General features: G+C 43.8%; 1 protein-coding gene and 1 long non-coding RNA gene across 2 annotated transcripts in view; both read right to left on the reverse strand.

The window, feature by feature from the left end:
* Window positions 1–17,806, reverse strand: part of GALM (galactose mutarotase) — a 52,614-nt gene that overhangs the window by 18,686 nt on the left and 16,122 nt on the right. Inside the window, exon 4 of the mRNA XM_001500603.5 lies at window positions 15,653–15,734. Coding sequence (XP_001500653.2) covers window positions 15,653–15,734 — 82 coding nt within the window. The remainder of the gene's footprint in view (window positions 1–15,652; window positions 15,735–17,806) is intronic.
* Window positions 521–4,186, reverse strand: LOC138917704 (uncharacterized). Its single transcript, XR_011426126.1, has 3 exons — window positions 3,915–4,186; window positions 3,015–3,133; window positions 521–2,521 (listed from the first exon to the last, which is right to left on the reverse strand). It is a non-coding gene; the product is annotated as an uncharacterized lncRNA (long non-coding RNA).

Raw genomic sequence — 17,806 nt, forward strand, 5'->3', positions numbered from 1 at the left:
CACCCTGGCACTGGAGCCTGGTCTCCATGGGGACTGCCCAGCTGTGCTTCCAGCCCAGCTGCTCCAATTATGCCTGTGTCTTTATCTGGTCAGGTTTAGAACAGTCAGTCAAATTTGCATAAGGAAGCCAGCAGTAATGGGGCTCGTGGGCACAGGTACTCATCTGACACCTAATTATGCCATCTTGGTAAATCATCTCTAGAACGCCTGTTATTATTTTAGGAAACAAAATAAAGAGAATGATAATTAAAAGTAACACCCTGGGTGGGAATTTTGACTTAATTGCAGTGGTTGGTGAGTAAAGCACCTTGGGATTTTTTTTTAAGGTAACATTTCTATAAATTTTCATAGATCACACAACCTCAAAGCTCGTCTCTGCTGCAGTTTTTTCCCTTTCCTCTGCCGATGCTTTGGGTTTGTGGCTTTTTTCTACTGCTGTTTTTTTTTGTCTTTTCACTGAGTATCTTCTGATTTTACTTTGACTCGCAAGGGGGAGGGTACTGCTTCTGGATATTACATACCATTTGAAGCACAAAATGCTAAACCCAGCTACGCGCTGTTTTCAGGTGAGAAGGTAGTTTTACACTTCACAGTTGGGCCCATGTGAGGCATTCCACGCAGAGAATTTTTCCATCCTAGGCTCTCATCAGGATGTCATCCAGGTATTTGCCGCCAGGACAAAGTGCACTGCTCAGTCGACCACTCCCTGCAGCCTCCTAGCCTTCCTGCACGGGCATTCCCCGTAGACCTGCTCTCCTCCTGAGTGCCACCACATTCCCCGGGTCTTCAGGGCCCCCTCCCATGCATTCATCAGGTCCCTCACATCCTTCACTACCTGCTTGGCCCCACTGTCTATGACCTGAGCCTCTTGGTTGACTTGCCTTACACCCTGTCCTCCTGCCCCTCCTACCTAACAAAATCTCCACTTTGGGTCGTCCCACAACCTGCCCTTCTCTGCTGCTGACTCCACACTGCTGAGAGAAACTGTAGAAAAGCCCCAGAAGCACCAACTGAGGCCACCACAAATTCACAGTCTCAGTCCTCACCTGGATTCTCGGCATCCTTTGATAGGCATTTTACTTGTCCTTAGTTAGCTCCTCACCCCCTAAAAAACCTCTTCCTTTACCCTGTATCCCCACCTCACTGAGGCACCCTCTCTTCCCCTTTTCACAGCTTTTGAAAGCAGAGTCAACACCACGGCTTCCATTAGCTCGCTTAGGTGGCTTTTATATATACAGACTCCCTGGCCTCACACTAAAGTAAATGAATCAGAATCTCTGGAGTGGGCCCAGGAGTCTGTACTCATGAAAGTTGCCTTAGTTGGGAATCACTCACTGGCCTCTGCTCCTCTCTCCTCACTTTCAATTACTCCGCCAACTGTCACAGTCTGGTTTCTACCGCACTACTCTTGTGAAACGGGGTCAGCAGTAACAGCCACTACAGCCACGCACTCTTCCCAGGTCTCCCCAACTTGACCTCTCTGGAGTACTGATGCTGTTGGTCACCCCAAGACTTCCGGTCACCTTTCTCCTTCTTTGCCTCCTACCTCTGACCATCTCCCCTGGTGCCTTTAGCGTGAGCCTTTCTTGCACCTTAAACATTGGTGGTTGTTTGTTCAAGTTCCTCTGGGTTCAGTCCTCTGACCACTGCATTTCTAAATCTATGGTTCCTTCCTGAGAAACCCGCATGACTTAATCTACAAAGCACATAGTGATTTATATCTCTCGCTCTCATTTCTCTCCTAACGTCGTACCTATCTGTCCACCTGCTTGCTGGAAATCACCTGGATGCCCCACAGGCACCTTAGCTTCAAGTTTCCAAGACCAAATCCACAGTTCCCCCAGCCCCACCCCACCCCGGTCCCCCATCCTGCCCCTATACCAGCTCCTCCTCTTCCTCTATTCACTATTCGCTTAACATCTCCATTTCTGCTGCTCAGGAGCTGCTCTAGAAACCTAGGAGTCACCACACAGCCTTCCTGCTTCCTCATCTACCACATTCAATTCAGGCCTCCTGATTTTTACCTCTTAAATATTATAAAACTACATGTCTTCCAGCTGCCCTCTCATTTATGTCCTCCTCATCTCTTGCTTGGACTATTAAAATAGCATCTGGGGGCCAGCCCTGGTGGCCTAGTGGTTAAGTTTGGTGTGCTCTGCTTCAGTGGCCCAGGTTCAGCTCCCAGGCGCAGACCTACACCACTCTGTTAGCAGCCATGCTGAACTGGCGGCCCACACACTAAAAATCAGAGGAAGACTGGCATGGATATTAGCTCAGGGTGAATCTTCCTCACCATACATACACAAAAAGCTTCTTAACTGGTTTCTGAGTCTAGACTCCAGTCAAGCCTCAACCCCAACCATTGCTGGGGTGGTATTTGTAAAACGCCAGTCTTGCTAGATCAATGCCCTGGCTTGAAACTGTCAAAACCCTCCATGATTTAAAGATAAAATCCTAGCTCCTTAGGATGGCACAGAAGGCTCGACTGCAGGGCTGGGACCAGGGTGAGGCAAGCGAGGACCTAGGGTGCAAAAGTGAAGGAGATGCTCACTCTCAGGTGCCACCCCTGCAAGTCCATGCCCCCAAGAGTGAATGCTGCCTTAAAATTTGCACCCTGGAGGCCACACTTCTCTTACCTCACCTTAGCCCCTACCCTGCCCAGCTGCCTGTCTAGCTTTTTGGCTTAACACCCCATCCCCACTCCCACATTCTGTGCTTTAGTACTCTCACGCTCCTTGTTGCTAGACCCTCACAGACACTAAGAAGCTTCTTGCAGCTCAGGGTGATCTCGAGAAAGCCTCCTCCTACCCTCTTCTCTATGCTCCCTTAGCCCATGGGCGTTATCCCTACCACAGCCCTGACCACATTAGATTCTCCACTCCCTGTGAGCTTCTCAACGGCAGAGATAGTGTTCGGTAATCTTTCTATGGCCAGTGCCTCAGGCAGCATGTAGCAGTCAGCAGGCACTCCATAAATGTTAGCTGAACTGAATGCAAGCCTGCTTGGGAACTCACGTGTCAGCCTCAGGTCCATGGCGCACAGCGCGCAGTTACCTCTCAGCCCCTTCAGGATGAGGTGACCTCTGAGGATTGCTGTGCACCAGGTATGAACTACAGCCAGCCCCTGTGCAGCCCTGGGGTGGAGAAGGGGTGGATGTTAAACCCTTAGCTCTCCAAGGGTAGTAGTCAGAGCTCTAACAAACAACTCCCCTTCTGACAAATTTACTTGATGTTAGTCTGAAATTTTCATAGGAATTACACAAGGCCTGGCCAAGTGCTAATTTCTGAGCTTTCTTCCTGCCAAATTTCCACCATGCTGGTTCATGTTTGCCAATCTCGGAGCAGTGATGTTTTCTAGCAGGGAACACGAGTAGCTTTGGGAGTTATTCTGGAGCCTCATAAAACTGTTCTTGGGGCCATTTTACGGATAGGGCTTCAGTAATGCACCCCCTTGGAGAGTATCATTGCTACCAGGCGAGGTCCTTGGAGTTTCTGTATTGAACTTCCTTGAACAGTGTCTAGGAGGGCCTGTCATAGAAGAAACAGCTCTAAGGGTAAATAACATTCCATAAGATCCAGTATCACGAGTTTCACTTTTTTAGTGTTATTCAAGTACTATCTTAACTGTAGCCTTATTTCTCTGAGGACAGGATCTGTGCTATGTACATGGCTATATGTTCTTCATGCAGGCAGGGAGTATCTATTTTGCTCAACATTGCTTCCCCAGGGTTGGCATAGTACCCGCCACATAGTAGGTACTTGATATCAGCTGGTGATGGAGAATGGGGAAAAGAAGAGACTTGTGGGGCAGAGCTGGACCTAGAAGGGCTCGTCTCCAGAAGTGCAGAGCTGAAGGTGACAACCAGAACACCACACTCTGGCTTTCCACCTACACTGAGGCCCCAGTGTGCCTACCTGCTCCTACACGCAACAGATATCCATCTGCCAGGCCTGGAATCCTGATTGCACAAGGGCTGGTGGATATTGGGTGGCAATTTTATTCATGTGATGAAGCAGAAACCAAAAAGCTGGCCATCCGACTCAGAGTCCTGGCTCCCGTTGCTCCTCTGGGTAGAACCTTCAGGAAGTTACTTTTCTTCTTGGTGTGCCATCTTCTTCCTCTAACTAGCCTTCTAGCCTCCTTCAGGAAATTTAATGGTGACGAATCACCAAAAAATAATTACACCCTGAAGATTACAAAAAGGAAAGCACACTGCTATTCTCAAAAACGATGACTATCGCTATGTGTAATAATACACAATAGGGCAACCATAAACTATTATGACCTTGAGAGGAAAAAAGACCAGAAAACCCCTCTGTGGACAAGATGATGCAAGCAACTCACACAGGGTTTTACACAGAATTTCAGGGGCTCATGAATCCCGTAAAGTTCTTTCATCGTCTTCCCGGACGTACAAGTAGGGACTCTGGTTAAGAATTTCTGAGCTAGAGGTCTCGTGTGGTCTTTGAATCGGTGTTAGAAATTCTCAGGACCTCAGAGTTCAACTAACGTAACCATCATCTAGTAAGATTTTACAGATTAGGTTATGAGGCCCAAAGAGTTTTCATGGATGACTTGAGGGCATAGCTGGTGGGTAGCAGACCTGAGACCTGGATCCCGGCTGTCTGAATCCCAGTTATCACATGGTATTACTTTGATAAACTATGTTTATTTAAACTATGTTTAAAATAAATGTAAAGAAGAGTGGAGAGAGACTAACTGTGGGAGAAAAGGAAGATGTAGCTGTTCCTAGCATGAACACACTGGCTGTTACTTGGTTTCATTTTTGTGTTGAGTGTAGATTAGTTTTCTACCTTCAAGCCAAAGAGACCAAGCCTGAAGCTCCCTTCCAGCTCCCTACTTGGATCTGTAACTAAATCCTGATAGATCATCTGAGGTAAACTTATGCACGGGAAGATAAGGGAGCCTGGGCACATGGTGAGCTCTGAACAGCTTCTGTCATTACAAAATCCCCGGAGCAACAAAGAATCTATTGTTTCTAGGAAGCAGGGGAAAGATTTCTAAGGAGAAAGTATGAGCCTTGAAGAAAGAATAGCGGTTTATGCAGCGGGGAAGGTGGGAGGCAGGTACTGAAACAGGGTGGGGTGTGAGGGAGGCACGGTGGAGATGGGTCTGGGAGGCAGCTGGTGTCTGGCCTGGGAGCCATCTAAAAGGTTTTTTAGGCTGGAGAGTATCAAAGTAAGATTTGCATTTTAGATAGCTAACTTCAGTAACAGATGGAGGATAGATCTAACGAGATTTTTTTTTTTCTCAGTTAGAGAACCATTGTCCAGATTCATTTGTTCATTCACTGAGCCCCGTTTATGAAGCTCATAACATAAGCCAGGCCCTGATGCAGACAAGAAAAGATAGCCTAAACCAGGACAGTGACGATAGAGATGGAACCACATAATCAGTAACACATATTGAGAAGACAGATTCGAGAAATACTTAGAAGTGAAAAATCAGCAGGACCTTATGACTAACAATATTGGGGGAGGGGGAAGACTGAAAAGGAAAAAAGGAAGCATAGTGATGGCTGGTTGAAACTAATATTATGTTCAGAGGATCTTTAGGGCAGTGAAAATACTGTGTATGATACCATAATGATGGATACACGTCATACATATTTGTCCAAACCCACAGAATGTATAACACCAAGAGCAAACCCTAAGATAAGCTGTGAATGTTGGGTGATGATGTGTCAATGCAGGTTCATCAATTGTAATAAATGCACCACTCTGGTGGGGGAAGTTGATAAGGGGGGAGGCCGTGCATGTGTAGGGGTAGGGTTATATGGGAAATCTCTGTACTTACAGTTCAATTTTGCTGTGAACCTAAAACTTCTCTAAAAAAATAGTCATAAAAAAATCAGCAGGACCTGATGACTAATGATATTGGGGTGGGGGGAGGGAGGAAGAAGGGATGAAAAGGAAAGAGGGAGCATATTGATGGAGAGTTGAAACTAATATTATGTCCAATGTTTTAGAATTATATAAAAGCTAAAGGAATTTTCTGTAAGAAGCTCCCGAAAGATTAAAACATGTAGAATCAAAACAGTCTTCGTTTGCACCATCCATGACCCAGGAGACGACTTTGGAATCTGTTATTTCTCTAGGGCAGAGACTTTGACCTGCCCTAGGGAAGTAATTATAAAATTGACTGAATTGTAGGTTGAACCCAGGGAGGTTGAAATAAAACACAAAGGTCTTGCTGGGCCTCTCTCCACAGCCTTTGTGGTAAGCCTCTCCTACCAGAATTCTAATTTTGTAAAAATGGGGTTGCTTTCATGTAATTTTAGAAGGAGCTTTCAAAAACAGACAGCAGCAAGAACAGTAAGTGAACGCAGATGGGCTGGGGGGACAAAACGGATTGGGCAAATTTTTATAAAAATAAAAGTGATCTTTTCTCAAGGAAAAGAATAAGATGGGATTTTACGAGGAAAAGATCTAGTCAAAGCATTCATTTTTGCTTTCTTAATTCCTGATCCACTACTGCAAATAAAGAGCAGCAGCAAAAAAAAAAAAAGCTATGTGCTATAAAAGTCTTTAAGACACAGGCTCAGTTCCACACTGTGTTGTATACATCATAATGTCTTGCTGGGCGGGTTGCCCAGATCGCCTCCAAGTCTCACAGTTCTGTAAGGCGAAAGGGTGAAACGTAATATTTACAACCCCGGGAATGAATTAATCCCTAGAGAAACAGAAGGATTGAATTTTCTCACCTGCTCACATTAACTGGCTTAGTACCTGAGCAGAGCACCAGGGACCCATTTCCTCTTGTTGCCATAGGGCAGGACACTAGACTCAGGTCCTGAAGCTACATGCCTGATGTGTTAGGACAGAGACCCGGCACTGGAGTTTTCTCTCTCTGTGGACATCGTTATATACCTACCTGTTCCTTCCTGGTGGACAGCTTCCAGGAGCTCCACTTCTGAGAAAATATACTTCTGACAACAACAAACATAAAAACACCCTCAAGAGGACCTGAAGTGAAGATGCCCCACTAACAGAGTGTGCACCCATCCTATGTAGCAGCAAATGCTTTATGGGCTGTTTGTTTTTTTTTTTTTTTTAGTGGGAAAGCAATTGCTCAGAAGAAGAAAAGATATGCTAACTGCTGATATGCAAACACAGCCTTGACAGCTTGGCTGCAAACTCTGCTCCTGGTCTATGGGTGAAACAAGCTCTCAGCCTTGCAGAGGCCTTCTGTTGGTACAGCTGTGGCCCAGGAGAGAAGCGCCTGTGAGCAAGGACCATGTGCTCAAAACACTATGTGGCGACTCCGAAGTGCCCGGAAATTCATTCAGAGCAGTAGCTTCAGAAGCTAGGTGATGGATTCTCTTCTTTTACTCAAAATACTTTCTTTTTTTTTTTTCCAGAAGAAAAGCAAAGATGCTGGAGTCTTCCAGCCTAACAACTCAGGGATACTACTTGCCTGTATTAGGAAGTTTCCAGGGCTGATGATGGCAGAAATTTCCAGTGGGGAAAATGAGGGTGACTTTAAATTACTTGAATGGGCTCCTCTGAAGACTTCTGATACCCTCACACTTACTGAGGCATTTCCACTGGGCCTTTGGAAAGGGACAGCCTTTTAACAGGAGAGCAGGGAAAGGGGAAGAATGAAGAAGCCACATAATACAGGCTATTGTCTTCCATGCTTTACTGGCTGAAAGGGCTGAAGACATTTTATATGCCCCCAAAAACTGCCAACAGGAAGAAAGGAAGGAGCAAAACAGGTACCCCAGGCTGCTGGAGGCCTGCAGGCTATGCCTGGGGAAGAGGCCTAAATGGGCCTACAAGTTTAAGACGAAGGGATTTCATCACATTGAACTTGCCTTGGCTCCTGAAACTGTATGCCAAGGCACTCCTTTCCTTGCTCTGTGATAACGCCCTATCAGTAAGCCTGCGATAAACACAATGGAGGACAGGCCTTCCCCCCTCTCCCAAACACACACAGGGGGAAGGTCCCTTTTTACTGAGTACCATGGCCACAGTCTTACAGCTACTGTAAAATACGTGCTACTTTCTCATGACAATGGGTTTTCCCATCACCTGAGAAATTATTTACCGAGTGTCTGTAACCAAGGTGAAAAATACCCCGAAAGTTTAGATCCGCATCAGCATTTCCCTCCAGAATAGCTCAGGTTACAGCTTTTATGAAGGGCAAACAAAAAGGAGTTGAAAAACAAATATAAGTATAAATTAATAGCCACAAAAGGCAGGAGCATGGGATTATTAAATATCTTTGTATCACAGAAAGATACAGCTTAGAAGCCAGCCTAGGGGACTTGGCTGAAAGTCAATAGGAGACTGACCAAATGAAGCTATAGAAATTGCAATTTTTCAGATTAAGCGTCGGGGACAAACCCATACAGAATTCAGGAATGTAGATGATCTGATAAAAGGCCTCATGGTTAAAGAGCTTCTTCCAAATCCACCACAAATTCTCCTGCATGAACGAACCACTTTTTCAGCCATGGTTTAGTTGTTCTCTGTTCTTGTGACAATGGGTACAGTTAAGGAGTTCTTGGTTTGTTTTTTTGGTACAATGATGATAAGAGAGACTTTGCTCTCCAGGAGCTCCGAGTAAAAATAATGAGGATTTGGGGCTGGCCCCGTGGCCGAGTGGTTAAGTTCGCGCGCTCCGCTGCAGGCGGCCCAGTGTTTCGTTGGTTCGAATCCTGGGCGCGGACATGGCGCTGCTCATCCGACCACGCTGAGGCAGCGTCCCACATGCCACAACTAGAAGAACCCACAACGAAGAATACACAACTATGTACCGGGGGGCTTTGGGGAGAAAAAGGAAAAAATAAAATCTTTAAAAAAAAAAAAAAAAAAAAAATGAGGATTTTTATGACTCTCAGAAGAGAGATTTTTAGAAACAAATACACAAACAAGGATTTGAGGTGGAAAGCAAAATGGATTTATGGAATAAAAGCCATTCATTTGCAAGGAGAACAAAGTTTACTGCCAGCCTCTGCAGGGCTTCTCCATGACCAAGCAGCAGGCTTGGGGAAAGCCAGGGAGAGCAAAAGGGTGTAGAACAATTATCCAATACTCGGCATCCTGCTGGTTAAATGAAGCATCTCACCATTAGTGATATTTCAGATAACTGAAAGCTGCCCTGGTAAATGGTAAAGATTTTCTTTTACTACGTTTGCGAATTTCCTATGGAAGGTGACTTCCCTATCATCTTCAACAGAGATGACCAACGTGCATACTTAAAGAAAGTGAGCCTTCAACAATAACTTGATCATAACAAGATTTTGCAGATGAGAAAACCAAGAACCAGCAAGATAAGACAAGGGATGTGTCACCAAACACCGTACTATGTTGCAATAGACCAATGACCTCCAAGGTTACTGAAGGCTACAGAGAATAATTTCGAACTTTAATTAGACTGTTTTGGAGTTGTTCCTTTTCTACATTCCCTTCCTTGTCAGTCTAATAAGGCCAGACACTTAAATTCATACTCTTTAATTTCAAGAAATCCTCTTAGATCTCTTTCTTTCATTTTTGCCCCTCTTTTTTTTAATATAATTTGAACAAATTTGGTTTTCTGTTTTCTTTACAGAAAAGTAGAAATAAATTGAAAAGGAGAAACAGGGAGGAAAACAGTGAGGGAAGCTGTGAGGCTACCTGGACAAAAAGTGGCAAAAGAAATGAGAACTGACAATTGTCGAACACTTTTCTTTTTCTAGCTTACTTCCCGTTTCTTGACTATATGGTCATCTTAGCTTATCATATAGTCAAGAAATTAACACTTTTCTTTCTTTCCTCTCTTCCTTCTTTCTCTTCCCCTCCCCCTAGAACACTTCTTGATATCTAACCACACTGTAAGGTCTGTAGAGTATTCGTCTCGTTAAGAGCCTGAATTTCAGTAGCAGACCACCTAGGTTTGAATCCCAGCTTTCCACCACTTGCTAACTGGGTGATCCTCAGTAAGTTACTTAAACTCCTTGTACTACAGTTTCCACATCCATTAAATAAGAAAAATGAACAGAACCTACCTTATAGCGTTGTGGTGTGGATTACTTATTTGTTTATAAAGTCCTCTCTGAAATACTAGCTGTTATTATCATAAAGCTTCACCTCATCTCACAGATAAGCAATTCAACATAACCACAATCTCTAGATAGTGCATATCAATTCCCAGAACAAAGTGTGGCTGCTCTAACAGGTGTTTTACAGCACGTCTCAAAGAAGTGGCCGTGTGGTTCAGTCCGGTTCTGGCTGAATAACCAGAAGTTTGAGACTGGATTCAGGCACACTGTGAGTCTGCCCATGTGGATCAGCCTGGAACTCCAGGCCAGCCTCGGGTCCTCCAGGGCCACTGCAGGGATTGCAGGCATACCAGATCTGACATGGCCCCAGCCAACCTCTCCAGACCCATCCATTTTCTGCCTGCCAAAGCATCCCTCAAATGCTTCAGAAGCTCAGCACTTCCCTGGGGATAGCCCTGCTGTTTCTTGTGCTGCCCATTCTGGTTCCTCTCTATCCAGAAGACCTTTCTCCTCCTCCCTGCCTGGCAAAATTCTACTTGGTCTTACAGGTTTTATTTAACTCTCATCTCCTCTAACTGGGAGCCCCCAGGCAGTGCTTCTCCTCTGTACCAAGTCTCCTAGTTTTATCTATCCGGACATTTTCCAGGTTAATGAATAATATTCTGGCTGACTCCTCCACCAGACTGTCAACTCCTGGAGAGCCCAGCAGCATAGGGGAGGCATTTCCAAATGACCAAATGATGGGCAGGCCCTTTGGACTGGTCTCAGAATTAAGCCTTTTGCTCAATGTTAAGAGATGAAATCTGGGCTTCCAAAGACTTTTTCTTGGCTGAAAGTGGGCCAGACGTGAATTTTTATATCACTGAAGTGCACAGTAGCAGTTACCACTCATTTCTTGAAGAAGTTCCAAAGGAATCATACAATTAGCTTGTTTCTTAAGCATTTTTGAGAAAGGAGGAAGCAAAAAAAAAAACCCCTATAATTTTAGTTTAAATGTCATTGGGCCAACAGATATAATCTGTGTAGCACTGGCTAATGCATGGAAAGGTAAAAGAGAATTACAAAATTTTTCATGAGCGCTGAAGTTATTGCAACTTATTTACTTTCATGATACAGTTCTAATGAATTTGAAGGGTGGTGGAAATAGCAGTAAAATGTTATAATAGCAGCCTCGAAGAATCATAGAATGTAAGAACAACAAGTGACCTATCTTACAGACAAATATTGGTTCTCAATCATTAGTCCATGATGAAATTTTATTGGTCCCCAGAGAACTGAGAAATATTTGGATAATCCACTATCACATTTCTTTAAAAAGCAAGATGAATTCCATACAAAGGCTTGGTTTTCATTCTGAGATTAAGTTTTCCCCACTTTTATGGTATCAAATGTTCTTTCTTTTATGAAAAGATGGTGATTATAAATGGCAGTTTGGGTTTTAAAAAAATAAGTGTTGTGTATTTATCTCTGTTCCTCATTATAATCCCAATTAGTTTTTTTTAAAAAATTGTATTGAAATATAATGAACATACATTTCCAATTATTTTTAATAGCTCTATATTTATGATAGCTTTTAAACTTGGCAAAATGAAAAGCTGGGCAACCCCATATAAGTCTCCAATTGTTTTTTAAAGAAAATTTACTGGTCCAAATCTGATTGAGTTCAGCATCCCTCCTGTTTGCAGAAAGGAAATGAGAGTCTATCGAGGTTAAATGTTAAAGTATTATGTGTGCAGTGAATGTTCCCTTGCTAGTCAACAGCAAAGCCAAGACCAGAACCAGGGCTCTTGTCTCCCAGAGTCCAGAGCTCTTAACAGCCTACTCAATTCCACCGGTGTTCAATATCAGTATAGAGGATAGAACTGGATCCCCAAACCACCTACTGTGGGTGCAGAACTGAGATGAAACTGAGCTTTATGCAGTCCATTAGATAGCATTTTAAGCTCCACAGTGCTTTGCCTCAATTCTCTCTTACAATTATGACAAATAATCTTTACATGGCATGAATCACGCATTTTTGAGATTTTCATTTGATCAAATCTCAATAGGATAGCATAAGATTTTATAAATATACACAAATAAACACGCATTTATTTCATCACCTCCACTTATAAGCTACTTAGTTCATCTTCTTCCTTATCAGTCACAAAACAGCAGCCACCACTATTTTTTCCTTGCAGTTCACAGCATATAGTTCTAATGCAATAATCCTGCATCTAGGGCAAGATGGGCCAGCTTACTCATGGCCATCCACTGAGCCATGCCAATATCAGAAGATGACACATATTACCAAGACAAAGATAAAAGCCTTTAAACCCGCCCGGGAGCCAGGAAAATATTCAACACTGTGATGCTAAAAATTTTAATCCGTTTATCTTGATTTCTCACTATTATTCTAATTAGTTTTGTAGTCACTATATTAATGGGAGTTTCTAATTTCTGCTGTTAACTGAAGTTCCTGTTTAGCACGCAGGCTCACATTCTTACCCTTTTCCTGTTAAAAATTTTGAAGTAGCAGCCATAAACACAACTTCATTTTTTTAAAGAGGCCAAAATAAAACAAAAGCCCTTACCTAAATAAGGCAGGTGCCCAGTAAACTTAAAGTAATATCTTACTTGCAGCCCTGGGCTTTTTTCTTTTTATTCTGAAACAATTTTAGACTTACAGAAAGGTGGCAAAAATAGTGTATCTCTGTGTATCCTTCCACTACCTTTCTTTAATGTTAACACCTTACGTGACCATGGTACAATGATCACAACTAAGAAATTAATATTGGAACAATACTATTAACAAAGCCACACACTGCATTAGAATTTCACCAGTGTTCCCACTAATGCCCTTTTCCTGGCTCGTGATCCAACCTGGGATCCCACACTGCATTGCGTTGTCCTATGTCCTTAGTCTCCTCTGTGACCATGCTTTAGTCTTTGTCTGTCATGATCTTGACATTACTGAAGAGTACTGGTCAATTATTTGTAGACTATCCCCTCAATTGGGTTCATGAGATGATTTCTCCTGAACGGATTGAGGTTATGCATTTTTGACAGAACAGCACACACGCGATGTGCCTTTTCAGTGCATCATATGAGGAGGATGTGTCAATATGTCTTATTACTGGTGATGTAAACTTTGATTACTTGGTTAAGATGGTAGCCTTGGCTTCTAATTGCTCATATTCTATCATTCTAAGCTCATTAGTGGCGCAGAGGGGACAGGTAAAGTAGAAGCACCCTTACAGGGGGTGGGAAAGGAAGGGAAGGGCCTTCCTGACCTGCTGTAGCAGATGGGCTTATGGAGGGCTGGAGCCCTGAACAGAGGCCTGAGAGAATGGAACACAGGACATGTGCAATCTGACAAGGAGCTATGAGGTAACGCCTCAGAGAAGTCGCTGTCAGACACAGGCAGAGACCTTGACTGGCCAAGGGGCAGCACAAGGGTGGCCCTTCCTCCTAGGGGAAGAGGAGCTGATGCAAAAGTGTTTGTGTCTTTCTAGATTTCTGCTCTTCCTTCCCTTTATCCTCTACTTTTGTTTACTTCAGTTTTCTTTGACTGCCTTCTACACTCACCTGATCTCTGACTGTAATGAAATCCCAATAAGAACATTACCTACTGCTTTGGGGTAATTACTTCAAGTTAATTTCCATGAAGTGCTACAAATAACAGCACCTCTGCCAGTCATCTTGCTGTCATCCATCTGTCCCCTGGAGACAGACGGGGTGCACCTACAATCTAGTACAAAACTACACTACTCGATCCTGGAGATAACATATGAACCAAGGTTCTTTCTTTCTTTTTTAAAATTGAGATATAATTCACACACCATAAAATTCACTCTTTTATAGTGCAAAACTCAGTGGCGTTTAGAGTATTTACAAGGTTGGTGCAACCATCACCACTATCTAATTGCATCATCTTTCATCACTGAAATCTCATACCCATTGTCACTCGCTATTCTCCTCTGCTCCCAGCCCCTGACAACCCACTAATCTACTTCCTATCTCTATGGATTTGCATGTTTGAACCACAGTACTTTGGATCCAAAATAATAATAATCAAGATGACCTTAATCCAGTTAATCTAGGAGACGCGCGTGCACCTGCGCGTATACACATACATTCTCAAACCCATGAAGTTTGCCTTTGGCAACACCTCACCTTCCCTCTTGATACTCTGGACTCCCCATTCCATCCCACCTCCTAACTGTGTCTCAGAGGTGACGTATCTATATTTGTCCTCCTCAGAGTACAACTCATCCTGTCCTTTCCCCTTCTATCAAACACCACGTCATTTGGATAAATACCCAGAAGTGGAACAGCCAGATCAACATCTGGGTGTTTATCCAAAGAACATGAAAACACTAATTCAAAAAGATATATGCACCCCTATGTTCACTGCAACATTACTCACAATAGCCAAGACTTGGAAGCAACCCAACTGCCCATCAACAGGTGAATGGATGAAGAAGATGTGGTGTATATGTATACACACACACAACAAAATACTACTCAGCCATAAAAAAAAAGACAAAATCTTGGGGCCAGCCCAGTGGCACAGTGGTTAAGTTTGCACGTTCCACTTTGGTGGCCTGGGGTTTGCCGATTCGGATGCACGTTCCACTTTGGTGGCCTGGGGTTCACCGATTCGGATCCCGGGTGTGGACATGGCACTGCTTGTCATACCATGCTGTGGTAGGTGTCCCACATATAAAGTAGAGGAAGATGGGCACGGATGTTAGCTCAGGGCCAGTCTTTCTCAGCAAAAAGAGGAGGACTGGCAGCAGTTAGCTCAGGACTAATCTTCCTCAAAATAAATAAATAAAATGAAAAAAGACAAAATCATGCCATTTGCGACAACACGGATTGACCTTGAGGGTATTATGCTAAGCAAAATAAGTCAGACAGAGAAAGACAAATACTGTATGATTTCACTCATATGTAGAAGATACACAAACAAACACATAGATAAGGAGAACGGATTGGTGATTACCAGAGGCCAAGGGGGAGGGGGAGGGTGAAAGGGGTCAAGGGGCACATACATATGGTGATGGATAAAAACTAGACTACTGGTGGTGAGCACGATGCAGTTTGTACAGAAGCTAAAATATAATAATGTACACCTGAAATTCATACAATGTTATAAACCAATGTGACCTCAATAAAATAATTTTAAAAAAAAGAACCAACAGGTGTGCCTAAAGTACCATCATAAAAAATTTTAATTCTTCGACCAATAAAACAACAGAAAAAAGAAAAACCACATCACATTCTATCAGTGTTCTACATTTGTGAGGTAATGTTTAGATCAACTTATCTCTGCTAAGGTGTAACAGATTTACATTTTAGTGGAGAACTTTTGGAGTCTTAGGCTCAGCTAGGATGACCATATGACCCAGTTTGCTTGGGACCATCCTAGTTTATGCCTGTTGCCCTAGCTTAATTATTAACAGCATCCCCTTCTCAAAAGTGTCCTGGTTTGGGTGTTTAACTGTATGGTCACCCAACCTTAACCAAAATAAATGACTAATCATGGTAATCCTAGGCATTTTGGCAGGCCAATAGGGAGAATAAATTTAGGTGAATGAAGTTTCAGTGTCCTCAAATTATAGCCGGGGTCTGCATTCCCACAAAAAGTTTAAATTCACCAACCTGTAGGAATCAGGGTTTCATCCACAGGCAAAAAAGCATCAGCTTCTATTGTAACTTCATGGTCATATATATTCGGGGAACCCTGGGAGGGAAAAAAAAGAGAAAGAAAAGAAGATTTAATGCTCAGTCTTATTTTACATATTTGCTTTATAACGTCTCTTGCAGAAATGTTTTCAGGCATTGACAAAAACTTCAGAAATCTCATTTCACCTACAGTGATGATTACTATGTTCACTTAAGTGTAAGTAGATAGGGCCTCAAAAGAGCAGCTGATACATTTGGAAGAAGCTTTCAAGCATGACCCCAGCATGAATTTTCTTTTCTAAACAGAATTATGAAGGTGAAAAGTCAGAGACAACAGTGGTTTGAAAGCCTTTTGCTGGGAAAGATTGGCCCTGAGCTAACATCTGTTGCAAATCTTCCTTTTTTTTTTCTCCCCAAAGCCCCAGTATATAGTTGTATATTATGGTGGTAAGTCCTTCCAGTTCTTCCATATGAGCTGCCGCCACAGCATGGCTGCTGACAGCTGAGTGGTGTGGTTCCGCTCCCAGGAACCACCTAAGCAGAGTGAGCTGAATTTTAACCACTAGGTCATCAGGGCTGGCTCTGAAAGCTTTTTGGATTTCAGCCTATTGGGAGAGAAGTTTCTTCCACTCTCCTCACTTGCCAGGCAAACAGAACAAGTGTTGGTGACCTGTAACACACAGGTGCTGGATGGCCAAGGCATGGCCTCCTGGCTCACTAGAAGTGGGACATGTCACCCCGTCTCTGGCGCAGCTCCCCGCAAGAGGACCCACTCCTTGCTATATGACAGAAGCCTGGGAGTCAGAACTGGAGTCCATGCTCTTGAGAGTTTTCCCACCCACTCCATAAAGATGCAGCCTGCCCGTCATGGGGAGTCAAAGGCTGGTACACAAAGCACTGGTCAGTGGTCACGAGGCCTGGGGTCTAGTTCTGGCTCTCAATGAGTGGCCGCAGGGAAATCACTTAACCTAGAATCTCATTTCCTTTGGTGTAAAATTGGGCTGATGATGCCTCCATCTTTTGCAGGGTTCTTGCGAGGAACAGTTGAGTGAAGATGTGTTATGCTGCTTGCAAACTGGACAATACACTTGTATGTTTCCAATAGAAAGGATTATATTTTAATAGGAGTATATTTTAAAGCTTCACAGCAGAAGATATGGAAGGAGAACCAGGTGAGGGCTTTGCCTTAGTGAATGCTCAAAAATAATCTAAGCCAGTGGTTCTCAACTGGGGATGATTTTGCTTCATGGGGCAAAATTTGACAACGTCTGCAGACATTTTTGATTGTCATGGCCGGGGGCATTGATGCTATGATGGAAGCAGTAGTGGGGAGAGGCCAGGGATTCTACGAAACACCCGCCAAAGCACAAGACAGCCTCCCCACCCCCACAATGAGGAACTATCTGGCCCCAAATGTCAATAGTGCAGAGGTTGAGAAACCCTGAGCTAAGCCAAACTGAAGGCTCTGCAGGGTTCCTGAGAAGTAAGCAGAGAGAGGCAGAGCACTATGGGTTAACTGGAAATAGACTCTACAGACAGAAAGACTCAGGCCCCCACAATCAAATGGAGTCGTCATGAGGAGAAAGGCAAAGATGGTAAAGACCATGAGAATCTATGTCTAAACATGACAGAAATTGGTTTACCACACTACTAAGAGGCTCTGTTTCTGAAGAACTGTGATTCTTTTGTATTCCCCCAGCGAGTACAAGCTGGGCAGGCGTAGGAGTAGGTGGACGTCAAGGCTGGGGCAGAGGCCACTCCTCCGCCCACGCTCTCCATTAGTCACTTGTTTGGTCCCTGTTCTGACCCGGGAAGGCAGGTCCGAAATGGGAGAGGCCTGCACCCCTGCCCAGAGTAGTTTAGACCAGACCGGTCTCTCTCCTGTGGGCTCTCCCTACTGCCATCCTCTCATGCCTCAGGGTAGAGGCCTCTGGGACTAATGGGAGCAGAGACGAGGGAAGAGAATTTGCAACTGTTTCCTCGGCTCTCTCTGTTCAATGCTCAGTTTAAGGTTGATTCCACTGTAGGACTATATCACAGTCTATTTATCCATTCTCCTGTTGATGTGCTTTTGGGTTGTTCCCACTTTTTTACTATTATGAATAAAGCTGCTTAGGAACTTCCTTTTTC

This window comes from Equus caballus, chromosome 15 (assembly GCF_041296265.1).
Source record: "Equus caballus isolate H_3958 breed thoroughbred chromosome 15, TB-T2T, whole genome shotgun sequence".
In the NCBI taxonomy this organism is placed as follows: domain Eukaryota; kingdom Metazoa; phylum Chordata; class Mammalia; order Perissodactyla; family Equidae; genus Equus; species Equus caballus.